The following is a 21,286-nucleotide window of genomic DNA, read 5'->3' on the forward strand; positions in this document are numbered from 1 at the left end:
GGATTTGTGTAACAGTCTGGTTATCAGGAGCTCTCCAGGTGCTCCATTGCTAGATCAGGCACTACGTGGCTAATGGCAGCTCAGGCACTCGAGGTAGCGCACACAGCAGGGTGGAGAAAGGGATGGATGGACCATTCACCTCAGGCTGGGGAGATGTTGCATTTTCTGGCTGTGTCAGGGTGGTGGTACATCCCTGAGACCTGCCAAGCGCTCCTGTAGGTGCTCCTTGCACATCTACATACATGAGGATGGATGGGTTTGTTGCAAAAAGCCACTTTTTTAAGCTCAGTAGCAGAGGGAACATTCAGATGAGCCACTGAAGTGGCAGATTTGAAGGGTGGCAGCTTCCAGGGGAAATACACGTAGAATCATAGAATAGTTAGGGTTGGAAAGGACCTTAAGATCATCTTGTTCCAACCCCCCTGCCATGGGCACGGACACCCCACACTAAACCATGCCACCCAAGGCTTCATCCAACCTGGCCTTGAACACCGCCAAGGATGGAGCATTCACAATTTCCCTGGGCAACCCATTCCAGTGCCTCACCACCCTCTCAGTAAAGAATTTCTTCCTTATATCCAATCTAAACTTCCCCTGTTTAAGTTTGAACCTGTTACCCCTTGTCCTGTCACTACAGTCCCTCATGAATAGTCCATCCCCAGCATCCTTGTAGGCCCCCTTCAGATACTGGAAGGCTGCTATGAGGTCTCCACGCAGCCTTCTCTTCTCCAGGCTGAACAGACCCAACTTTCTCAGCCTATCTTCATACAGGAGGAGGTGCTCCACTCCCCTGATCATCCTCGTGGCCCTCCTCTGGACTTGTTCCAACAGTTCCATGTCCTTTTTATGTTGAGGACACCAGAACTGCACACAATACTCCAAGTGAGGTCTCACGAGAGCAGAGTAGAGGGGCAGGATCACCTCCTTCGACCTGCTGGTCACGCTCCTTTTGATGCAGCCCAGGATACAGTTGGCTTTCTGGGCTGCGAGCACACACTGAAGCCGGCTCATGTTCGTTTTTTCATCGACCAACACCCCCAAGTCCTTCTCCGCACGGCTGCTCTGAATCTCTTCTCTGCCCAACCTGTAGCTGTGCCTCGGATTGCTCCGACCCAGGTATAGGACCTTGCACTTGGCATGGTTAAACTTCATAAGGTTGGCATCAGGCCACCTCACAAGTGTGTCGAGGTCCCTCTGGATGGCATCCCTTCCCTCAAGCGTATCAACCGAACCACACAGGTTGGTGTCATTGGCAAACTTGCTGAGGGCGCACTCAATCCCACTGTCCATGTCACCGACAAAGATGTTGAACAAGACCAGTCCCAACACCAATCCCTGAGGGACACCACTCGTTACCGGTCTCCAGCCGGACATGGAGCCATTGAGCACAACTCTTTGCGTGCGGCCATCCTGCCAGTTCTTTATCCACCGAGTGGTCCACCCATCAAATTGATGTCTCTCCAATTTAGAGACAAGGATGTCGTGTGGGACAGTGTTAAAGGCTTTGCACAAGTCCAGGTAGATGACGTCAACTGCTCTTCCCCTGTCCATCAGTTTCATAGCCCCATCATAGAAGGCCACCAAATTGGTCAGGCAGGATTTCTCCTTAGTGAAGCCATGCTGGCTGTCACCAAGCACCTTGTTGTTTTTCATGTGCCTTAGCATGCCTTCCAGGAGAATCTGCTCCATGAGTTTGCCAGGCACAGAGGTGAGACTGACTGGTCTGTAATTCCCCGGGTCATCCATTTTTCCCTTCTTGAAAATGGGGGTTATATTTCCCTTTTTCCAGTCATCGGGAACTTCACCTGACTGCCATGACTTTTCAAATATGATGGCCAGTGGCTTAACAACTTCATTCGCCAGCTCCTTCAGGACCCGTGGATGGATTTCGTCAGGTCCCATGGACTTGTGTACGTTCAGGTTTTTAAGATGGTATTGAACCAGATCCTCTCCTACAGTGGGCCTAGGGTCCTCATTCTCACAGTCCCTGCGTTCGCCTTCCAAGACTTGGGTGGTGCTGTCAGAGACATTGCCAGTGAAGACTGAGGCAAAGAAGTCATTAAGAACCTCAGCCTTCTCCAAATCCAGGGAAGCCAGTTCTTCCGATATCTTCCGAAGGGGGCCTACATTGTCCCTAGTCTGTCTTTTACTCGCTACGTACCTATAGAATCCCTTCCTATTATCCTTAACATCCCTAGCCAAGTTCAATTCTAACTGGGCCTTAGCCTTTCTCACCTGGTCCCTAGCTTCCCGGACAGCATCCCTGTATTCTTCCCAGGCCGCCTGTCCCTGCTTCCACTTTCTATAAGCCTCTTTTTCCTTTGAATTTTCCTGAGCAGCTCCTTATCCATCCAAGGAGGTCTCCTGGCCCTCCTGCTGCACTTCCTTCTAGTTGGGATGCAACACTCCTGAGCTTGGAGCAGGTGATCCTTGAATAACAACCAAGAGTCTTGGGCCCCCCTGCCCTCTAGGGCTATATCCCATGGAACCTTACTAAGCAGGCTCCTGAAGAGGCCAAAGTCTGCTCTCTTGAAGTCCAGGGCAGTGAGCTTGCTGCACGCTCTTCTCACTGTCCCAAGGATCTCGAATTTGACCATCTCGTGGTCACTGCAACCAAGGCTGCCCTGAAGCGTCACATTTCCAGCCAGCCCTTTCCTGTTGGTGAGCACGAGGTCAAGCATGGCACCTCTCCTTGTCGGCTCCTCTATTACTTGCAGAAGGAAGTTGTCTTCCACACAATCGAGGAACCTCCTGGATTGCTTGTGCCGGGCTGTACCATCACTCCAACAGATGTCAGGGTGGTTGAAGTCTCCCATGAGAACAAGGGCCTGCGAGCGTGAGGCTGTTCCTATCTGCCTACAGAGCACTTCATCCACAGATTCCTCTTGATCAGGCGGTCTGTAACAGATCCCCACAATAATGTCCCCCATCGCTGTTCTCCCTTTAACCTTGACCCACAAACTCTCTGTCGACTGCTCACCCATCCCCAGACAGAGTTCCATACTCTCCAGCCTATCCCTAACATAAATAGCAACTCCCCCTCCCCGCCTGCCAGGCCTGTCTTTTCTAAAGAGCCTGTAACCTTCCATTCCAACACTCCAGTCGTAGGAGCCATCCCACCACGTTTCTGTGATGCCTACTATATCATACTCCCGTAGTCGTGCACACATCCCTAATTCCTCTTGTTTGTTTCCCATGCTACGGGCGTTTGTATAGAGGCATCTGAGCCGAGCTCCAAATGAAGCCGGCTCATTGGCTGGAGTGGCTGGAACATCTCTGCATCGATCCAAGCCTTTATTGTAGGTGCTGGCAACTGACTGGGTGTGTTGGGATGAAACAATCCCCCCCTTCCTCCAACACATCTAGTTTAAAGAAACCTTGACCAGCTTGGCAAGCCTCCTACCAAAACCACTCTTCCTCTTTGTCAAATCAGCTCTACCAGCCCCCAGTAGACCTGGCCTATTAACTTGGGTCCCGCATTCAAAACACCCAAACCCCTGACTATGGCACCATCCTTTTAACCATTTATTAACTTGGCCAATCCTCCTAGCTTTTTGAAGGTCTCCCCCTGTATCCTGGAGAATTGATGAAAAGACAATCTGAGCTCCAGAGCCCCTAACCACCTCTCTCAGGGCTCTGTAATCCTTCTTTATGTTCTCCAGACTACTGCTATCAACATCACTAGCACCCACATGGATCACCAGAAGTGGGTAATAGTCTGTGGCAGATATCTTGGCAGATATCTGAGGGGAACTCCATGTAATGATATGCCAGTGGTGCAGCCAGAGGAGAGACCTGTCCCCAAGCTGAGAAAGTCTGCAGAGAGGCTTTGCTTGCAGGGGAAGCAGGCAGGCTTGTCTCCATGGTTCAGTGCAATCCAAAAAAAGGTCAAGAAAAATAGTCAGACCCTTGGATGGGGGTTGACCCTTGTGAACTGTTAGCCACACATCAAAGTTCTTAACAGATGCTCTTGGGTAATCAGTGTGGCCTCCAGTTATTTCAGAATTGTGTAGGGCTCTCACAAGGCTTGTCCCGTATCCACCAGCTCCTCCAAAAATCTTCTATCACAGTATCACAGTATCACAGTATGTTAGAGATTGGAAGGGACCTCAAAAGATCATCTAGTCCAATTCCCCTGCCGGAGCAGGAACACCTAAATAAGGTTACATAGGAATGTGTCCAGGCGGGTTTTGAATGTCTCCAGAGAAGGAGACTCCACAGCCTCCCTGGGCAGCCTGTTCCAGTGTTCTGTCACCCTCACTGAGAAGAAGTTTCTTCTCAAGTTTAAGTGGAACCTCTTGTGTCCCAGTTTATACCCATTACCCCTTGTCCTATCATTGTTTGCCACTGAGAAGAGCCTGGCTCCATCCTCATGACACTCCCCCTTTATATATTTATATACACTAATAAGGTCCCCCCGCAGTCTCCTCTTCTCCAAACTATAGAGACCCAGCTCCTCATGGAGGAGCCTTTCCTCATAAGGGAGATGCTCCACTCCCTTAATCATCTTTGTCGCCCTGCGCTGGACTCTCTCCAGCAGGTCCCTGTCCTTCTTGAACTGAGGGGCCCAGAACTGGACACAATATTCCAGATGCGGTCTCACCAGGGCAGAGTAGAGGGGAAGGAGGACCTCTCTCGACCTACTGACCACCCCCCTTCTAATACACCCCAGGATGCCATTGCCCTTCTTGGCCACAAGGGCACAGTGTTGGCTCATGGTCATCCTGCCGTCCACTAGGACCCCCAGGTCCCTCTCCCCTACACTACTCTCTAACAGGTCATTCCCCAACCTATATTGGAACCTGGGGTTGTTCCTGCCCAGATGCAGGACTCTACACTTTCCCTTGTTATATTTCATCAAGTTTCTCCCTGCCCAACTCTCCAGCCTGTCCAGGTCCCGCTGGATGGCAGCACAGCCTTCTGGCATGTCAGCCACTCCTCCCAGCTTAGTGTCATCAGCAAACTTGCTGACAGTACACTCAATTCCCTCATCTAAATCATTGATGAATATATTAAATAATACTGGTCCCAATACTGACCCTTGAGGCACTCCACTAGATACAGGCCTCCAACTAGACTCCGCCCCATAGACTACAACTCTCTGGCTTCTCTCCTTCAGCCAGTTCGCAGTCCATCTCACTACCTGATCATCCAGGCCACACTTCCTCAATTTAGCTATGAGGATGCTGTGGGAGACTGTGTCAAATGCTTTGCTGAAGTCAAGGTAGACCACATCCACCGCTCTGCCATCATCCATCCACAATGTTATTTCCTCATAAAAGGCTATGAGGTTGGTCAAGCATGACTTCCCCTTGGTAAAGCCATGTTGACTGCCCCTCATAACCCTCTTATCCTTGACATGCCTTAAGATGGCATCAAGGATAAGGTGTTCCATCACTTTCCCAGGGATGGAGGTGAGGCTGACCGGTCTATAGTTACCCGGGTCCTCCTTCTTGCCCTTTTTGAAGACTGGAGTGACATTTGCTTTCCTCCAGCCCTCAGGCACCTCTCCCGTTTCCCAAGACTTGGTAAAGATGATGGAGAGTGGTCTAGCAATGACTTCCGCCAGTTCCCTCAGCACCCGCGGGTGCATCCCATCTGGACCCATGGATTTATGGATGTCCAGATTGCTCAACTGGTCCCTAACCCATTCCTCGTCGACTAAGGCAAACTGCTCCAGTGACCTGACTTCATCTGAGGTCTCAGGAGTACAGGGCTCTTCAGGACTGCCTCTGGCAAAGTAGACAGAGACAAAGAAGGCATTCAATAACTCTGCCATCTCTGTATCTTCTGTCACCATATCTATATCCTGGGACATAAGGAATGGCATTAAAGGACTACTGCTGGTCAGCTAAATCAAGCTGTGATCTAGCCAACATATTCAAAGAAGCCTGGAAAACAATTTAGTTCAGTCTAAAATAGGTAACTACATTTGATCTTAATGATCTCTTTAAAGGCAAAGGGACCTGCAGGACTTGTTTCTGTGTTGTCTTTCCTTATTTTTTTGTTTACTCTTCTCTGTTACTCTGGTCTAGGTGATACAAAGGTCCTTCTGGTTTCAGTCTTGCTCTGACCAGCAGCATCAGGCAACTCCCAGATATGATAGCACCAGTCCTATCCATTCCTGGAAAATGTGGCCTTTTCTAACAACAGCAGAAAATTCAGCCATGTGACATCAAGACCTTAAACCTCAGATTCTTATTCATCACTCTCAGAGGATCAGTACCAGAGTCAAGGTGCCTTTTATTTAACAGAAATTTCTCTTCCAGTTGCAAACAGTGGCCATGATACTCAGTTGGGACAGACCACTGCAAATGGTCTTCCTTCATTAATGCTTTCTCCATCTGCTCTGACATCTCTTCCCAGCCACCCACACTTTATGCTGTAGCTCTTAAAGAGGTGGATACTGCTTTCTGGAAATTTGAAAGAAATCTGCCCTGCAGTTTTCAGAGGATACCCTTCCCTTGACTGCGCTAGGAAAGCTGGCATTTGAAACATTGGAAGGAAGCATGTTGCCGTGGGGGTAAACCCAGCTTCAACCCTTAGATGTGAGCAGCCCCCAGACTTTTGTGTTGTCTGCTTTGATCCAGTACAAAGGTGATGGCCATTCTTCCAGGTCATGAATCTTTCTGAGGAAATAGAACCCAAGGGTGTTTTCCCTACAAAGCTTGTTATTTGGCTGTCCATCTGTGCTTGGTAACCCACTGCTTAAGGAGGGTGCACCTCCCCTGTGAGGACCTCTAATTCCCAGTTGAACAGTGGTACCTCCTCAGTTGCTTGTCACTATCTGAGCCTGAAGTCCAGATGCAAACGAGCAACTGGAAGAAATTCAAATTCAGCTCTACATAGCACCTCATCGTTCTTCCCTGTAGAGCTGAGAGCTGGTTTTTGCCTTGACCTCACCTTTCTACAGACATGATCGTGAGATAAGATGTTGCAACGTCGGTTTTCTGCCTCAATATGCTGTAGAGGTGGAGGCTATGCTTTTGTTTTGCTTGTTGCTGACATGTCCTGGCTGCAAGTTTTCTAACAAACAGCAATGTTTATTTGACTTGGGAACAGCTGTCTTGTGACTTGTCAGGATTAACAGCCATCTAATGGATCTAAGTCTTATACTGGAAAAGGCTTTTTAAGTTTGGAGAATATGTAACATTTTTAAATGCCATCAGACTTTTTGTTTTCTTTTCTATTTAGCATGGGTTAATACATAAATGCACACAGCCTTAGTTATGCACACGTTATAAAAATAAAGATAAAATGCTGTTGTTACAGACTAATAGAAATCAAATTCAAAGCATTTCCAAGGCTCTGGATAATTGCTCATCTATGCAATCCATCTATGCAGAGCTTCTGTTTCTGACAATGGCTTGTGTTTGTCCCCCTCACATCCTGTCAGATTTCTGGTTGAGAAATCTCTCCTTCCTTTTTCATTACTATATCAGAGCACTTTCATGATGGTATCCACCTTTTTATGTAGGATAAGTACACTGGAAAATATTGCATATGCCATAAGTTACCTCAAACTCCTGTTACAATATATGGCTGAGACCCAAAAACCAACTGCAGTCCGTGGAGATTTGTCCACTGATTTTACTATGCACTGAACTTTCTGTAATCTAGGTGCGTTTATTTCTTGATATCAAGACCTTTTAACATAAGGAAATGAAATTGTGGAGAACATGAGAAGCTGAGGTCAGAGGTAATATGCTTTACACCTACCAGGCCTAAGCAGGGTTTCTGTTATGGAAAGCTTTTAAATTATCATTATTGTCTCACGAATTTAGCTTTTAGTTTTCCTTGCCTTTTAACCATTAAAAATACCTTTAGGTGAAACCAAAGCTCTCTGGTCCTTTTTGTCGCTTCCTACAGAGCTAAGGTACAGAGCATCCACACAACCCTCCCTGCTTTGGCAAAAGCTCCTGTATATGTATGAGTGAGAAGGACATTTCCAACACAAACTCCAGCACATTTAATAAGTAAGATCCAGATCGTGAAGATTTTGCATGGTAAAGCTATCTTTCCAGCTTTGAGTAAGGACTGCAGTATCTTTCTAGTAGCAGGACAGGTGGTCTGCGTCTTGCAGTTTGTAAAGGAAATTTCCATTTTACCCTTCCCTACATTACCAGTGTAGTCCCTCTTGTCTCCCTAACAGTCAAAAAAAACATTGCTAGAGGTTGACCCTGATCATCTTTGCTATGAACTGCTGTCTAGAGGCGCCCACATGGGAAAAGCCATAAGGGAAGAGCAGGTACCTAAATTCAAAGTCTGGTTCTCTGTAAGTACAGTTCTCTACAACTTCTGGAAAAGCAGGGGGATTTGAGCAAGGAATGAGGAAGCCCTGGAATTATCCTTTAAGCATGCTTCATGTCACAGCGCCTTTTCTTAAGTCTTGTGTCTTTTGTTTCAATATGCATGTTCTGAAATTAGGCAGAAGGACTCAGCTCACAAATTTGATTTATAAGAGAAGTGATCTGAAGGGATGAAGAAAGTCAAGTATTTAGTTTGTTGGTTAAGAAAGATTAAAATATTAGAAACTTTATTTTTTTTAAAAAAAACCCTTGTTTTCTAGTAGATGTTGAGGATGGAAGAACTCAACTTTTTTATTGAGTTCAACAGATTTTTGTGCTTAAACAGATTTTCTTGTGCAAAACCAACAGATTTTTGTGCTTTAAAATAATCCTCAAGACATAGTCTCTGGTGGTTTCTTTCAGGCTGTTTAGAATGACTCAGTCTGGGGGTTTAAGGTGAGGTATCCTTCCTATGTCTTTTGAGTCAAATTTCTGAAAAATTGAGGAAGAAAAATTGCACTCTTGTTGAGTGCTTGAACAGCTTCTACTGGAAGAAGTGCAAACCAGTTTTTATAGCAAGCAACATTGTTCTTGTTGCTCTCCAGCTTGTATGCAGAGTGGGAAGAATGAAATCAGTATCTCTGTCTTGCCACAGATATTGAGGCAAAGTCCAAGGTAAAATCTTTCACTTACACTCAATCTGGGGATACTTTTTGTTTTCTGTGATTGCCCAAGTTGATTTTCTCCTGAAGTGAGACTGCAAATCCCTCAGTCGTGGATGAATAAAGAGCCATCAGTGCACCACAAAGAGCATATCCGTGGTGGGGTGATATCAGGCTTCTGCATGCTCTTGGGAGAATTGTGGTTTTCCTTCAGCTATGTGGTTTCTCAGTCACATCCTGCCTACAGTGCTGGAGTGATAGCAGGCAGCATGACAGGCAAAAAATATTTAGATTAAATGCAAAGCTGTGGAAAGTTGAAAGGGGAGCTCTGAGGGGATGGGTTTGCTTTGGAGCAGACTGCCAGCATCGATAAAAATAAAAAGGTGATGAGATGGAGCTGGGGGAGAAGAGATGCCCGCAGGATACTTGAATGCATGAGAGGGGCTGCGAGGAGGGAGGAAGGACGGGGACACAGCAGTGAATACGGGAGGGAAAGGGTTGAATTTCACAGGGAAGTGTGGGAGGATTAATTTAGTGAAACCTTGGAGTTAAGCTAGCCCCGGTCAACCCAATCTGTTACAGAAAAATAAGGTGAAACTCTATTCTGCAAGTCCAGGGCAGGGCAGGATGGGATAGAATTAAAAGCACAAAAGATACAATGGAGAAATGAGAGGGAATTGCTTCCATGCTAGAATCAACTAAATAGGCTAGGACACTTCAGCTTGAAAAAGAGATGCCTGAGGAAGGACATGAAAGAGGATTTTATGTTTTTTTTTTCTCCAGGGAAAGGGATATTGTAGTTAGGTTATGAATATTTCCGACTTTGTAAAAGGACCAGACAATTCCTAATGAAACCAGCAATGAGCAGGTTGAAAGTGAATTCAGAAAGGGAGTATTTTTTTTTCAGCGGACACTTAAACTGTGCAACTCCTTGGCCCAGGAGATTGTGAATTTTAAAAATTTCCAGAGATTCAGAAGAAAAATGAAATTGAATTTAATTAAAAGGTTATGGAAGAAAAAGAACCTATCTAAGGTGTTTTTTATTATTACATATAACTTTTAAGATTTAAATGGAAGATTATCCTGATTCAGGAACTCTCTGCTCATTGGAGTCTGGGGCAGTAGTAGTAACCCAGCACTCATGACGGGTTCCTAACCTCTACTGGGATTGAATTCAAGCTCCCTGTCTGGAACCAAGTTAGTAGATTGTTGCAGGGACCATCTTCTGGGATCTGTATTCCTCAGTCAGGCAAAAGCTTAGGGCTTAGCTGGGATAAGAAGGTTGCTAATTGATTGTAATGAGACCAAACTGGGCAAACCACGGGTGAGCACCTAGGCTGCATTTCTGCATGGGCTTGTCAGTGAGATGACAAATGTCACCCAATAGCTATTTACAGTCCTAACTCCAGAGAGGCTGGAAACTGCCTGCTGACATGAGATCGAAGTGAAAATGAGTTTCCATTGCAAGCACACCAGCCAGTACCCTGAGGGATATCTCAGTTTGGCTTAATGAAGCCTTTTGCCTTGCTGTTACCTACTTGTGGGTAGTGAGAGGCATGCAGAGATCCCAAGATACCTCACGCATCAAATGGGTATCTTTGCATCTGAACATGGATCCAAAGAGCAAAAGTCTTGTGTGTGAATGACCTTCAGAAGAGATCAGGAGTGACCCCATTCATTAGGGAAAATTTAGTGCAAATAATAAATGTGCTGAAAGCTTTTATTTTTTGTCTGAATTGGGAGTTCACCTGTGTTAAGAAAGTGCCTGGCACAATCCTACTGCCATTCATTTCTTCCCTCAGTGAAACCTAGTCACATCTTAGAGCTCTGCCAGAGCTCTGGAAGTCATGTTTATTCATGAAGGAAAGTTACTCTCTGCTACTTCCTAGATAAGCTTTCACTGTGTATTTGCTGTAAGCGTAGATATGACACAAATAAATGGGTTTTGCACTCTGGTCTGCCAGTTCAAAAACCGCTGTATACCTGAGCCTCATGACAATTGACCTGTTTCTGTTTATTAACCTTATAAAGAGAGAGGAAATGAGGGCCTGAGCTTTGATCTGCTTTTAGCAGATACAGTGGAAAAGGTTTCCATTTTCTGCAGCTGTGGTGGGGTTTTCTAACCCACTGCAGTCAGGACTGTATCAGTGTTCTTCAGCCACTTCTGAGGCAGAACTCCTTAGAGGAAGGCTCTGCAAAGCCCAGCTGAGGCTAACACAGCCTTTGACTTGCACTTGGGGCATTTGCCTTGCAAAGAGGGAGCTGCTGGACGTAAAGATCTCAGCTCCTGTGTGTGGCAAACAGCCTCCAGCCCATGCCTTGTGCAAGACTTCAGGAGCCTGCTTTAAGAGGGTGAGAGGTGGCTGCTGGTATTTACACTAATTGTGTGGCTTACTGGTCAATGATGAGCAGTTTGATCTGCTTATCTGAATGAAGGTTAAGAGGCAGCTTTGTTAGTCTTGAAGGATTCCCCCTGCAGCCCTCCAGAGGGAAATATTTGGCTCCAGAGAGTACTTCATGATCTACCAGGCAACAGCAGGACAAAACTGAGATATGGAAGTTGCAGTTAAAATAATTGAAAAGGAAAAGACTCATATATATGTACATATACCTATGTATTTATGATGAAAAAAGTTTAAAGACTGTACCTGATTACTGAGGGATGTGGTAAACGATACTGTCTTGAAAAAGTCACATGCTTATTTTCATACTGCTTCTCCACTCACTTGTGATCCTCTCCAATGCAAAGCACGGCCCTTGGCAGTGTGTATTCCTCAGCTTTCAATAACAAGCAAATGAGCAGAGCAGTTCTTTTGATCGAAGTGAAGTTGAAGGGCACATGTATTCATGGCTCATTTGTACCTGCTGCCTTGGGTGAGAACTGATAAATACCTTTGCATCCTTCCTACAGATACTGAGTGTAAGGGAGGTGACAAAAAGCAACGTTTAGAATGAATTAATGGAGAAGCACTTAGCAATCACTAAACATGATTTGATCAGACAAAACAAATTTTCATCCTTATTACATTAGTGAAGGCCAAGTGATGCCACAGGGAAGAGAGGGATTTCCTTTTTCCGAAGCACACTGCAGCTGTTTCTGCCCTCAAATAGTTTTCTTAAGTATTGATCTGTCATGCTGACATGGCAGAATACTGCCTGCCAACCCCCTGATCCCAGCAGTTTGCCAGGGTAAGGTCTATCAATTTTGGGGAAAGAAAAAACCATTTTCTGGAGTGATATTTGATAATGATTGTTTGTGTTCTGGATGGACAGGCACAGACTTTTGCCAGATGTTGTCATGGGATGACTACAGGGCGAGCAGCAAGTGCTGAACTGCAAATGCAAAGCACCTTGTAGGTATCAGTCTTTGTATTGTTCCAGTTCATTAAACTCAAGTTGCTTACGCAGGCTGTCTTTCAGTCATTGGAGAGAAGATGATATCTCCAAAGAATGATTCATTTTCTTAACTTTAGATATCCATCATACAGTGAACTACATGAACTGCCAGGCAGAGCTCTGTTTTCTATTGGCTTCTTTAGATCTGACTTTTAGATGTATAAATTTAGGGATGTAAATCCCACCTTTAAAACCTCAATCCTTCCAGGCAGCTGCACAAATATTGTCAGCACATACAGTGGGGCAATAAGGAAGAATAGTGCTGGAAGAGCCAGTAGGTATGTATGAGAGGTCTTTACAGAGGCAACAATGTTTAAACATCCACGCTGTGTGTCTTAACTTTATTTTAATTGAAGAGAGCTTTTGTTACAAAAGTAAGCACCTGAAAGCTTTTTCTTCATGCATCACAGGTGGTGGTGAAAAGTGCTAACACAGAAACAGATACAGATCACAAAAATTCTCAAAATGCAGAATTCAGGACATTTAAAAAGCCATCTGATACTATCACCTTGTATTTTATTTTGCATTAAAACCTGTCCTGAGGTAATGGGTGCATTATAATTTATTAAGGCTGATGGAGGAAAAGATTGTAGAACATGAAAGATGTTGTCACGAAATAATCTATTTTCCATGGGCAGAATAGCTAATATCTTCATACTTTTGGAGCTGCTGGCTGTTTGGTGGCAGGTAAGTATGACACTGTGGAAACTGAGCTTTGAACCTGATATTAGAAACCTGAAAACTGAATTTTAATGAATTCTACAGAAAAGCATGCATGAGGAAGATACCGGCAGGTATTCTGTTTCTCAGGCTCGGATGAGCTCACCTCAGGACTTTGTTTGAAAAGTTCTGTTTGCTCATGAAAGAAGAAAAGAAAAATGTGTAAAATAACTTTGAAAGAGAGCTGAGGGATCTTTTTCAGCTTCAAAGCATTTTCATGTGCTCTCTTTATTGATCTGAGACAGTACGCTGTCTCAACCTGAACAGACTGGTGATGACACCAGCCTTTTTCTTAGCTGAAGTAGTGAGAAATGATTTAAAGGAGGAATTTCAGATTGGGATATAATTATCAAGAACTGCAGCTTGACAATGGTTTTCATAGTTCCCTTTACTTGCATGTGAAAAGTATTTTCTCAAAGCTTTCTTCTTCATAGTCTTGTTTCTCTTGACCTTAACAGTAACATACTAGTCACATTTGGGGAAGTGTTGCAATCTAATAGGGCATGACAAATATCTGAGGGCAGAGGTGCTATAAAAAAGTGAGATCTGTTGACAACCTGTCTATCTAACCCAGGCAGTAATTGAAGTGCATGTGCATGAAGGGGGAAAAAAAGTTTTCAAAAGTCTAGTAAGAACTCTAAAATATGTAATATGTTGAGGCAAAACGATGGCTTATTTGTTTGCTTGTTTTAATTCAGGTCTACCAGGTCCTTTTGGATTCAGTGCTAATGTTATGTTATTCAACAATGCAACGTGTGTGTGACATCATTAATATCCAGTGTGAAAGCAGAAATTAAAGGGCAAAATCAGAACAAGATATTATAATTCTGTAGGAAGGACATGCAACTTTTTTTTCTCCCAGAAAGCTTTTATTCTATGCAGAAAATCTTCAGAAATGCTTAATTATAACAAACCCCAAAGTTTTCTGCTTGAAGTTAGCAGCATTGGTTATGCATTCATTCCTATGTTGGACAGCTAGGAGCATACCACATTGCGCCACCCTTCCATAGAGGGCATCCCCTGACAATGCACTGTCCCTCCTCAGCCCACAGGAGTGTTTTGTGCCTTCTTCCTTTTTTAAGGAGAAAAAATGCTTCTGGGGAAGGGATTTGGCTCCTGATCCCTTGATTGTCATCAGTATCCCCTCCCTGCTGAGCACATCCCCTGTGCAATCATTTCAAGGGGAAGAAAAACGTCGTGACCAAAGTCTGAGGGAAGGGAAGCACGTCTCACATGTTCAGACCAGGTGTTTTTAATGCAACAAGAAGAGCTAAGGGCATGGAAGACAGATACTTAATTAGGCATTTCTGCCTTTTTCATCTTAAAAAAAGGCACCGCTCTCTGTTAACTCTGATTTGCCTAGTTCTTGCACTGATCTACTGTTCTTTCTGTAATATTTTTGGAATATTACAGGCAACACCACTGCTGAATTTCACGGATTGGGGTAGATTAAAGTTATGAGTTTAAAGAAAATATTTCATGGTTTTCCTTCCAAAGGTGCCTGCACCAAGGTGATAAGCTCCACGCACTTTTGCACAGCTGCTCTGCCCCAATTCCTCTGCTCCATCCAGCAGATCCCACCTGTGCTTTGTTCTACCATCTGCTTTTCTCTTTTCCCCCAGGTTGCAGAAGACAATGGGACAACATCACATGCTGGCCTGAAGCAGAGGTGGGAGAAGTTGTGGTACGGCCATGCCCAAAGTACTTAAGATTCCTCACAACTTTCCTTGGTAAGAAAAACCAGACAGCTCATTGCTCTGAAGTGGGTTTACGGCTTCACTGCCTGTGGGGCTTCATATCATATCCCCAGGTAATGCTTCTTGGTATAATCAGAGGGAGAAACAAGCTCTTGGCACAAGGTAAAGGAGGTTTCCAAGCCATACATGAATGCCCAAACCATTAGAGCAACCTCTCTGTCCTTCATGCAGCACCACATATTGGTCTGGATCATACAGATGCAAAAATGGCTCCTGCTGCAATCTAGTAATACGGATGTTGTGCAGTGAAAATTGAATCAACCTGTATAATAGTATGTTTGTTGTACAAAACAAACAGTTTAGCACTGTAATTAATTAAGTCACTGACATAAAATAAACAAGCTGAAACTGTACATAATAAAGTATTTTTCTGCTGAAATGACAGATTTGGCCACAGGCCAAGAAATTAACCTGACAAATACTCGTCAGGGAAGGTTAATGGGGAAAGTAGCTTAACTCACTGTTCAGGGTGTTCCGGGAAGCTTTAATTTAAAACTCAGGTCTCAAGGGCCATGCAGCAACAGGGCTCTTTGTCTCCTGGTAGTTCGTAGTCATTATTTACTATTTTTATTATAGTATTCCTGCAGGCCTCCACAGAGAATTAAATGCTTTTGCACTGAAGATTATGCACTGAGCTGATAAGTCTCCACTTTTGCAGCCTTGCAGTCCAAACACGCATGATAGATTATGAATGAAAGGATACAATATTGTCCCTGTTTAACAGACCAGGGCACTACACTGATTAACTCGCACACGCTGATTACATGACTTGCCCAAGGCCGCCCCAAAAGTCTTTGCAGATCCACAAGGGAAATTCAAAATCCTGGAGTCCTATCCTAGTGCTGTAACCTTGCTGTTTCCAAAATTCACCTGTAGCTCATCATTGCAGAGAAAGCAGGCAGAAGCTGCAGTAATATCACATCTTGCAGAATGAGACTCTGAGCATTGCTGAGCCATGTGGAATAATTGCCGGCTGTTGATGCTTTATGTCGTCTCCTCTCCTCAGCACATTTGCTCACTGGGCTCTAGAGACCTGACAGAGTTAGATAAACAGGAAGAAAAAACCTAAGTTTTTCTTATACTTCATCGCACCAGAGCAGAGCAATGAGGAAAGTATTACATATATTAGATTTTATATATATATATATATATATATTTGTATTGTGTATATGAAAGTGGAATGCCTTTAACTGTGTGGTAGGATGGGCTTATGAGACTGAATAAACTTGCCCACTCAGGGGCAAGTACTACTCGCTGAGATATTCCAGGACATCATGATCTCCACGTTCCCTTGCAGAAAGGTGCATTTCTCCTGTAGTTCATGTGTCATGGGATCTCTCACGTAAATTAAGGGTATCTCAAATATCTCAAATACTTGCTTAGGCAAGTGAATGATTCATATCATGAGAGAATTCCAGACTTCACCAAGAGCAGTCAGGACATGACTTGGGCTTTCTGTGCACTTAATGTTCCAGGCCAAGAAAGAGCCTCAAACACAAGCCAACCCATGACCCTTTCCTGCATACCCATGTTGTAATATGGCTGCTGGCTTTTGTGCTTTTCTGTGAGCAAAGCTTAGCAAATGTCATCTAGACTTGTAGTTTCTAGGACAATTTCACACTGCTTTGGATGAATTTCCTCTGGTTAAATGTAGTTTTCTGCATCTGACTGTCATCCAGGGGTTTCAGTCACTTGATAGCTGGCTGGTTGGGACAGTGATGGCTAGGGCATGACTCATCTCATCATAAATGAGCCAATTTTAAGAGATCAGATGAACAGCACCATGACAATACCTATTTCTTATTTGTCTTACCTTGTTTAGTATGGTAAAGCACAGAGTGACTTGCTGTGTTGGAGAAAGTGAATTCAACATTCTTCATTATTGTTGTTTCTAATGCAGGTGTGTCTGTATCAGATAGGTGTCTGGGATCCCATTAACATCAACAGCAATCTAGTCAGTGTAGTCAGAGCTGTATGTAGGAACCTGAACAGCTCTTTAGTTGTCATTGCCTGAATTGATAAATTTTCCATTGAGTGTAGTAGAAATGCAGGCACCAAACTCACAGGTAGGCGTCTACACTGTAGACACTAAGAGCTCCATTAGTTTCTTAAACATAAGCATCCGGTGCCATCTGAGATACTCTGGGGGTCTAAGTAATCCATGAGCACCAGCCTGTACTGGTGTTAAGATACCTGTATTTAGGAAACCAATTTCTAACCTGGAATGGCATTCATGTGAACTGATTTTACAGTTTTCCATATGTAAACCTATCTCTGAGCTTGTTCTACAGTGAGCAGCCATAAATAGGCTCCTCAGAGGTGCAGATCAGCAGACTTTGACACAGGATGAGTTGAATAACGTGGATAAACTGAATATTTCTCTCCATTTACAATGGAATGATTGTAGAGTGGCTCTGGCAGATATGAAGGTCTTACTATACGGTTGAATCCCACCTTTGCAGAGCATATGTGCTAGCATATTCTTCTGTACACAGAAGAACTGATGCCATTTCCAAAGCAGAAACAGCAGCTTTGATTTTCTCTGAGTTATGCACTTTGCACAGTCAAATACGAATGTGGAAACCAGATATGGTCTTAAATAAAGGGAAGGTAGGATTGCCTCTTGTATTTGTTGCAAAATTAATGCCATTAAAGTCTGTGAAACAGTTCTTCCTTTGTAGTGGTGAGCATCATTGAATAACTTTCAAACAAATCAATCATCCGGTTAATGTTTATGTCTTACTCTTTGATCCCTTTGCAGGAACATGAAAGGTTATACCAAGTTGTGAGCAAGAGAAAATCTCTTGTATTTATAGCAGGAAAAGGGTGAAATACTGGAAAACAAAGAGTTAATGTGATTTACCTGCCAATGAATATGCTCTTCAAATGACTAATATCCTTTCTCATGGTAAATAAAGGATAAAATATCTTGTGGCATTTAGAAACCTGAAAATGCCTAGTATAGTCCCGATGTCATTTGACATTAAATTTTTATGCCATTCACAAATCCAGAAGATTTTTATTATTTCATGACGTTCAGTACCATATGAAGGAACTAGATTAAGATATTTTTGGCACCTTTTTTTATTAAAATGCATTACTTGCTATCCCTTGACGAGAGCATTGCAGCTTTCTTTCAAAATATGGAATATAACATTTATAATAGGGATTTGTTTCCTGCAATTTCTCCAAAAGCAAGTTGTCCATCATACACAAGTTAAATGGTAAAAAATAACACTGGCAGTTTTTAGGCTTTAGCTATAAGGTTAATTAAGTGGGCAAGGACGGGAATAACCAAGATCTGAAATCCTGCTCAGTGAGGTGAGCTCCTTCTGAATTTTGTGCTTGCCAAACTCCTTTTTGCCTCTAGTGCTCTAAATTTGCTTCTGCTTGCCTTTCCCATGAATCATTTTCCTCATGAACACCTTTTACTTCCCTTTCCTGCTCCATTTCCCTTCCTTCTGTTTAGCGGGCCTACTGACTGCAATTCACTCTGAATACTGGTATATTCTTATTTTAAAAACCATCTAGAACAGAGCTATCCTGTCTGCAGGTGAGTAGTGCCTCTTCTAGAGTCACCCAGGCATGGCAGCTTAATCTGCATGGAGCTAAGCACACCAATACTTACATGCATTTGCATAGTTCAATTCAAAATCCTTCAATGTTGGTCAAGTGCATTGAAACCATACCAGCGTTGCTACCAGATATTGCCACAGCTGCTGCTGTATCTTCTCTCCCCTGCTCCACAAGTCCCTGATTTTCCCCCTTTCTCCAGTACATAATGTCTTCAACCACTTAGTTCTTTTGTTCGTCATTTTCACAGCAAATGCAAACTCTTTGCTGGTGTTAGAAACACACTGCCAAACACTGGGCATGAGTGATACAAGGGACTAGAAGTTGTTTGCACTGATGGATCCCACACCATGAATTTATACTTCTTCTGGATTACTGGAAAGTGCACAACTTCACAGGTGTAGCCAAACTGTGACAGTGCTGTCTGGAACAGGCACTGTCATCAGAGCATTTTTATGAGGGTGGGAAGCCATCAGAGAGTCTAACTGGCATTGCCATTCGGTAGTTGGTTCATACTCTGCCATCCTCCTATTGCGTTTAGACATAACATCCTCCAGCAGATTGAAATTCTAAGCCCGTATCACTAGAAGACCACAGAAATTCTCAGAGATATTGTGACATTTGGGCATGTGTAAAAGAAAAGACACAGTGCAAGGAGGCAGTTGGGAAACGTCTACGAAAATTATCTTGATATATCATAAATCACAGACGAAGACAATACCACTTTGCTTGAGCACTTGAAGCATTTATTAAGTTTCCACATGTCCTCTTGAATAATGGACATTGTCATTCCTCAGTCATGCCTTCTACCAGTTGGATCCTTGGACTTGGATTAGTACTTGGAAGGCTCCTGAAATAAACTCAGTCACTGAAGTCGAGTAGCTTCTGCAAGGCTACTCCTATTCCCTCAGAGTGCAAGAGTGTTGGACATGACTTGCTTCATCCTTCTGTGGTTTCCAAATACATTGCCGCTGCTTTTTAGTCATCTCCTATTGCATGTAAACAACTGGCAAACTGAAGGCATGGAAGACAGTTATTCTGGTAAATAAAAAGCCCATCATACCAGAAGAGATTCGAAAATTGTGGCTGGCTTAGTGACACTTGCTTAGTTTAGTAATGCAGACGGTGGGTTTCCTTTGAAAGAATGAAATCAAGGAGGGAAAAGAGTAGTTTAAGCTAATATTCAACAAAAGCAGAACATGCAAACTTCCATGAATAGAGTCACAGTAGAAACTGGAGGGAGGTTCCAGTGAGGTTTTATGTGGGAAGTAAAGACTAACTTTGGAGATAGTTTAAATGAGCTTCTAAAGTGATTAGATGATCTTAGGATGCAGGGCATCTCCAGGGCTGCTTCTGTGTGTTCTTCTGATGTCTCCACTGTGTTTCATGTGCAGTGAACCAAAGGTTCACAGACAGGGAAGGAGACCAGATAGTGTTACTCACTGACTGCTAGGAGAGTGAGGGATTCTGCACCTCTTCACAGAATATATTTGTGCATTATGAGCTTATAAAGGCAAGCCAAGTCTTTAAATATTGGTCTCACATGAATCTTGAGTTGTTTCAGCAAAATTATGGCCCCTCCTTTGAATATTGTTGCTAAGAATGCTGTCTATCTGGCTCAGGATATTTCCTGGCTTCAAGCTGCTGCTCTTTGTCCTGTTTAGCTGTCTGAAATCCTACATGCTGAGAAGCAAATACTCCAAGTCATATCTGGCTTTGTATATCCATGGAAGCAATGTTTTTACTGGCTACCTGGAGTCTTAGAACAAGCGTGAAACTGTGCTTATTGTTGACAGCTTTTACATGCGCTCAGAGTTTGATAAGCTGATTTCCATGGTGCTCGTTCAGAAGGTTTTGTGCAATTCTTCAGGCAAGGATTAGGGTGGGATGAGAGTCATGTAACCAGACCCCCGTGGCTAACACAAACTAGAAAAATTGCTGGTTTACTGTGTGTCACCTCTAAGGTACATATTTGTGCAAACACTGGTTAGGTTTGCAATCTTAAACAAGAATTTGGAAACGACAGGGATATTTATCAGCATTGATTCATGAAAACAGCAAGCTTTTCCCTGGCAGTTGGGATCTAAAAGGTCTAGGCTGCATCAGAAAGGTGATTCGATCTGGTCAAGGGATTTATAAACTTCTGAATTCAGACAAGACCATGTGTTGCTCAAGATGGGTTTTCTACTGATTTCAGCTTCACTCCTTCCTTTCTACATGGTGCAGGTAATGAGGCTCAGTATCACCTAATGTTAGCTGTATGAAAGCTCAACATTAAATCTAGCCAGATATATGGGTGTTCTCCTGCCTGTTTACCCAGAAAGGCACATCCCATATGGCCCGGAGGTGTTTCTCTGGGGTTTGAATCAGGCTGCAATTTCCCCACTCTTCACTGGGGGAAGTCTATGGAGTTACTTAGAACAGACCCTCAGGATTGCAGCTATAGGTAGACCAAATCTGCTCATGCACAGACACATAAATAAAATTTTCAGATGTATCTAAATCACTTGTGTGTTTAAAAATTCCAAGTTGTATGCAAATATTGTCTTCTATCTAAAGAACTTGGAAACCAATTTTTCTGGGGGTTTTAAAACCAAAGTAACTGAAGTTTATGCCAGCATTTGCCTTAGAATCTGACCCAAAGTTATTAAACAAGCTCTTTTCTGCATAAGCAGAGTGCAAAGACTAACCTGAGAAATCATGTCTTACTGTGTTAATGTGGATGTTTTGAATAGTAATCTATCATGAAGATTGAATCTTTTTTGGTTTTATTCTTTCATGTCCTCTTACCATTTTAAATTTTCACATTCATACTTTCCCATCTGATAGCTTTTTCATTTGAATTTAGAACGTACCTTTTTGTCTGTGGCATATTTCAATCCAACAAATA

General features: G+C 43.4%; 1 protein-coding gene across 1 annotated transcript in view; it reads left to right on the forward strand.

Moving 5' to 3' along the window:
• The window catches only part of LOC308217293 (vasoactive intestinal polypeptide receptor), a gene marked incomplete at its 3' end in the record, with an annotated part of 108,995 nt that overhangs the window by 41,673 nt on the left and 46,036 nt on the right, over positions 1–21,286 (forward strand). The window contains exon 3 of the mRNA XM_080610283.1: positions 14,689–14,796. Within this exon, the coding sequence (XP_080466409.1) occupies positions 14,689–14,796 (108 nt within the window). The remainder of the gene's footprint in view (positions 1–14,688; positions 14,797–21,286) is intronic.

This window comes from Psittacula echo (genome assembly GCF_963264785.1).
Source record: "Psittacula echo genome assembly, chromosome: 2".
In the NCBI taxonomy this organism is placed as follows: domain Eukaryota; kingdom Metazoa; phylum Chordata; class Aves; order Psittaciformes; family Psittacidae; genus Psittacula; species Psittacula echo.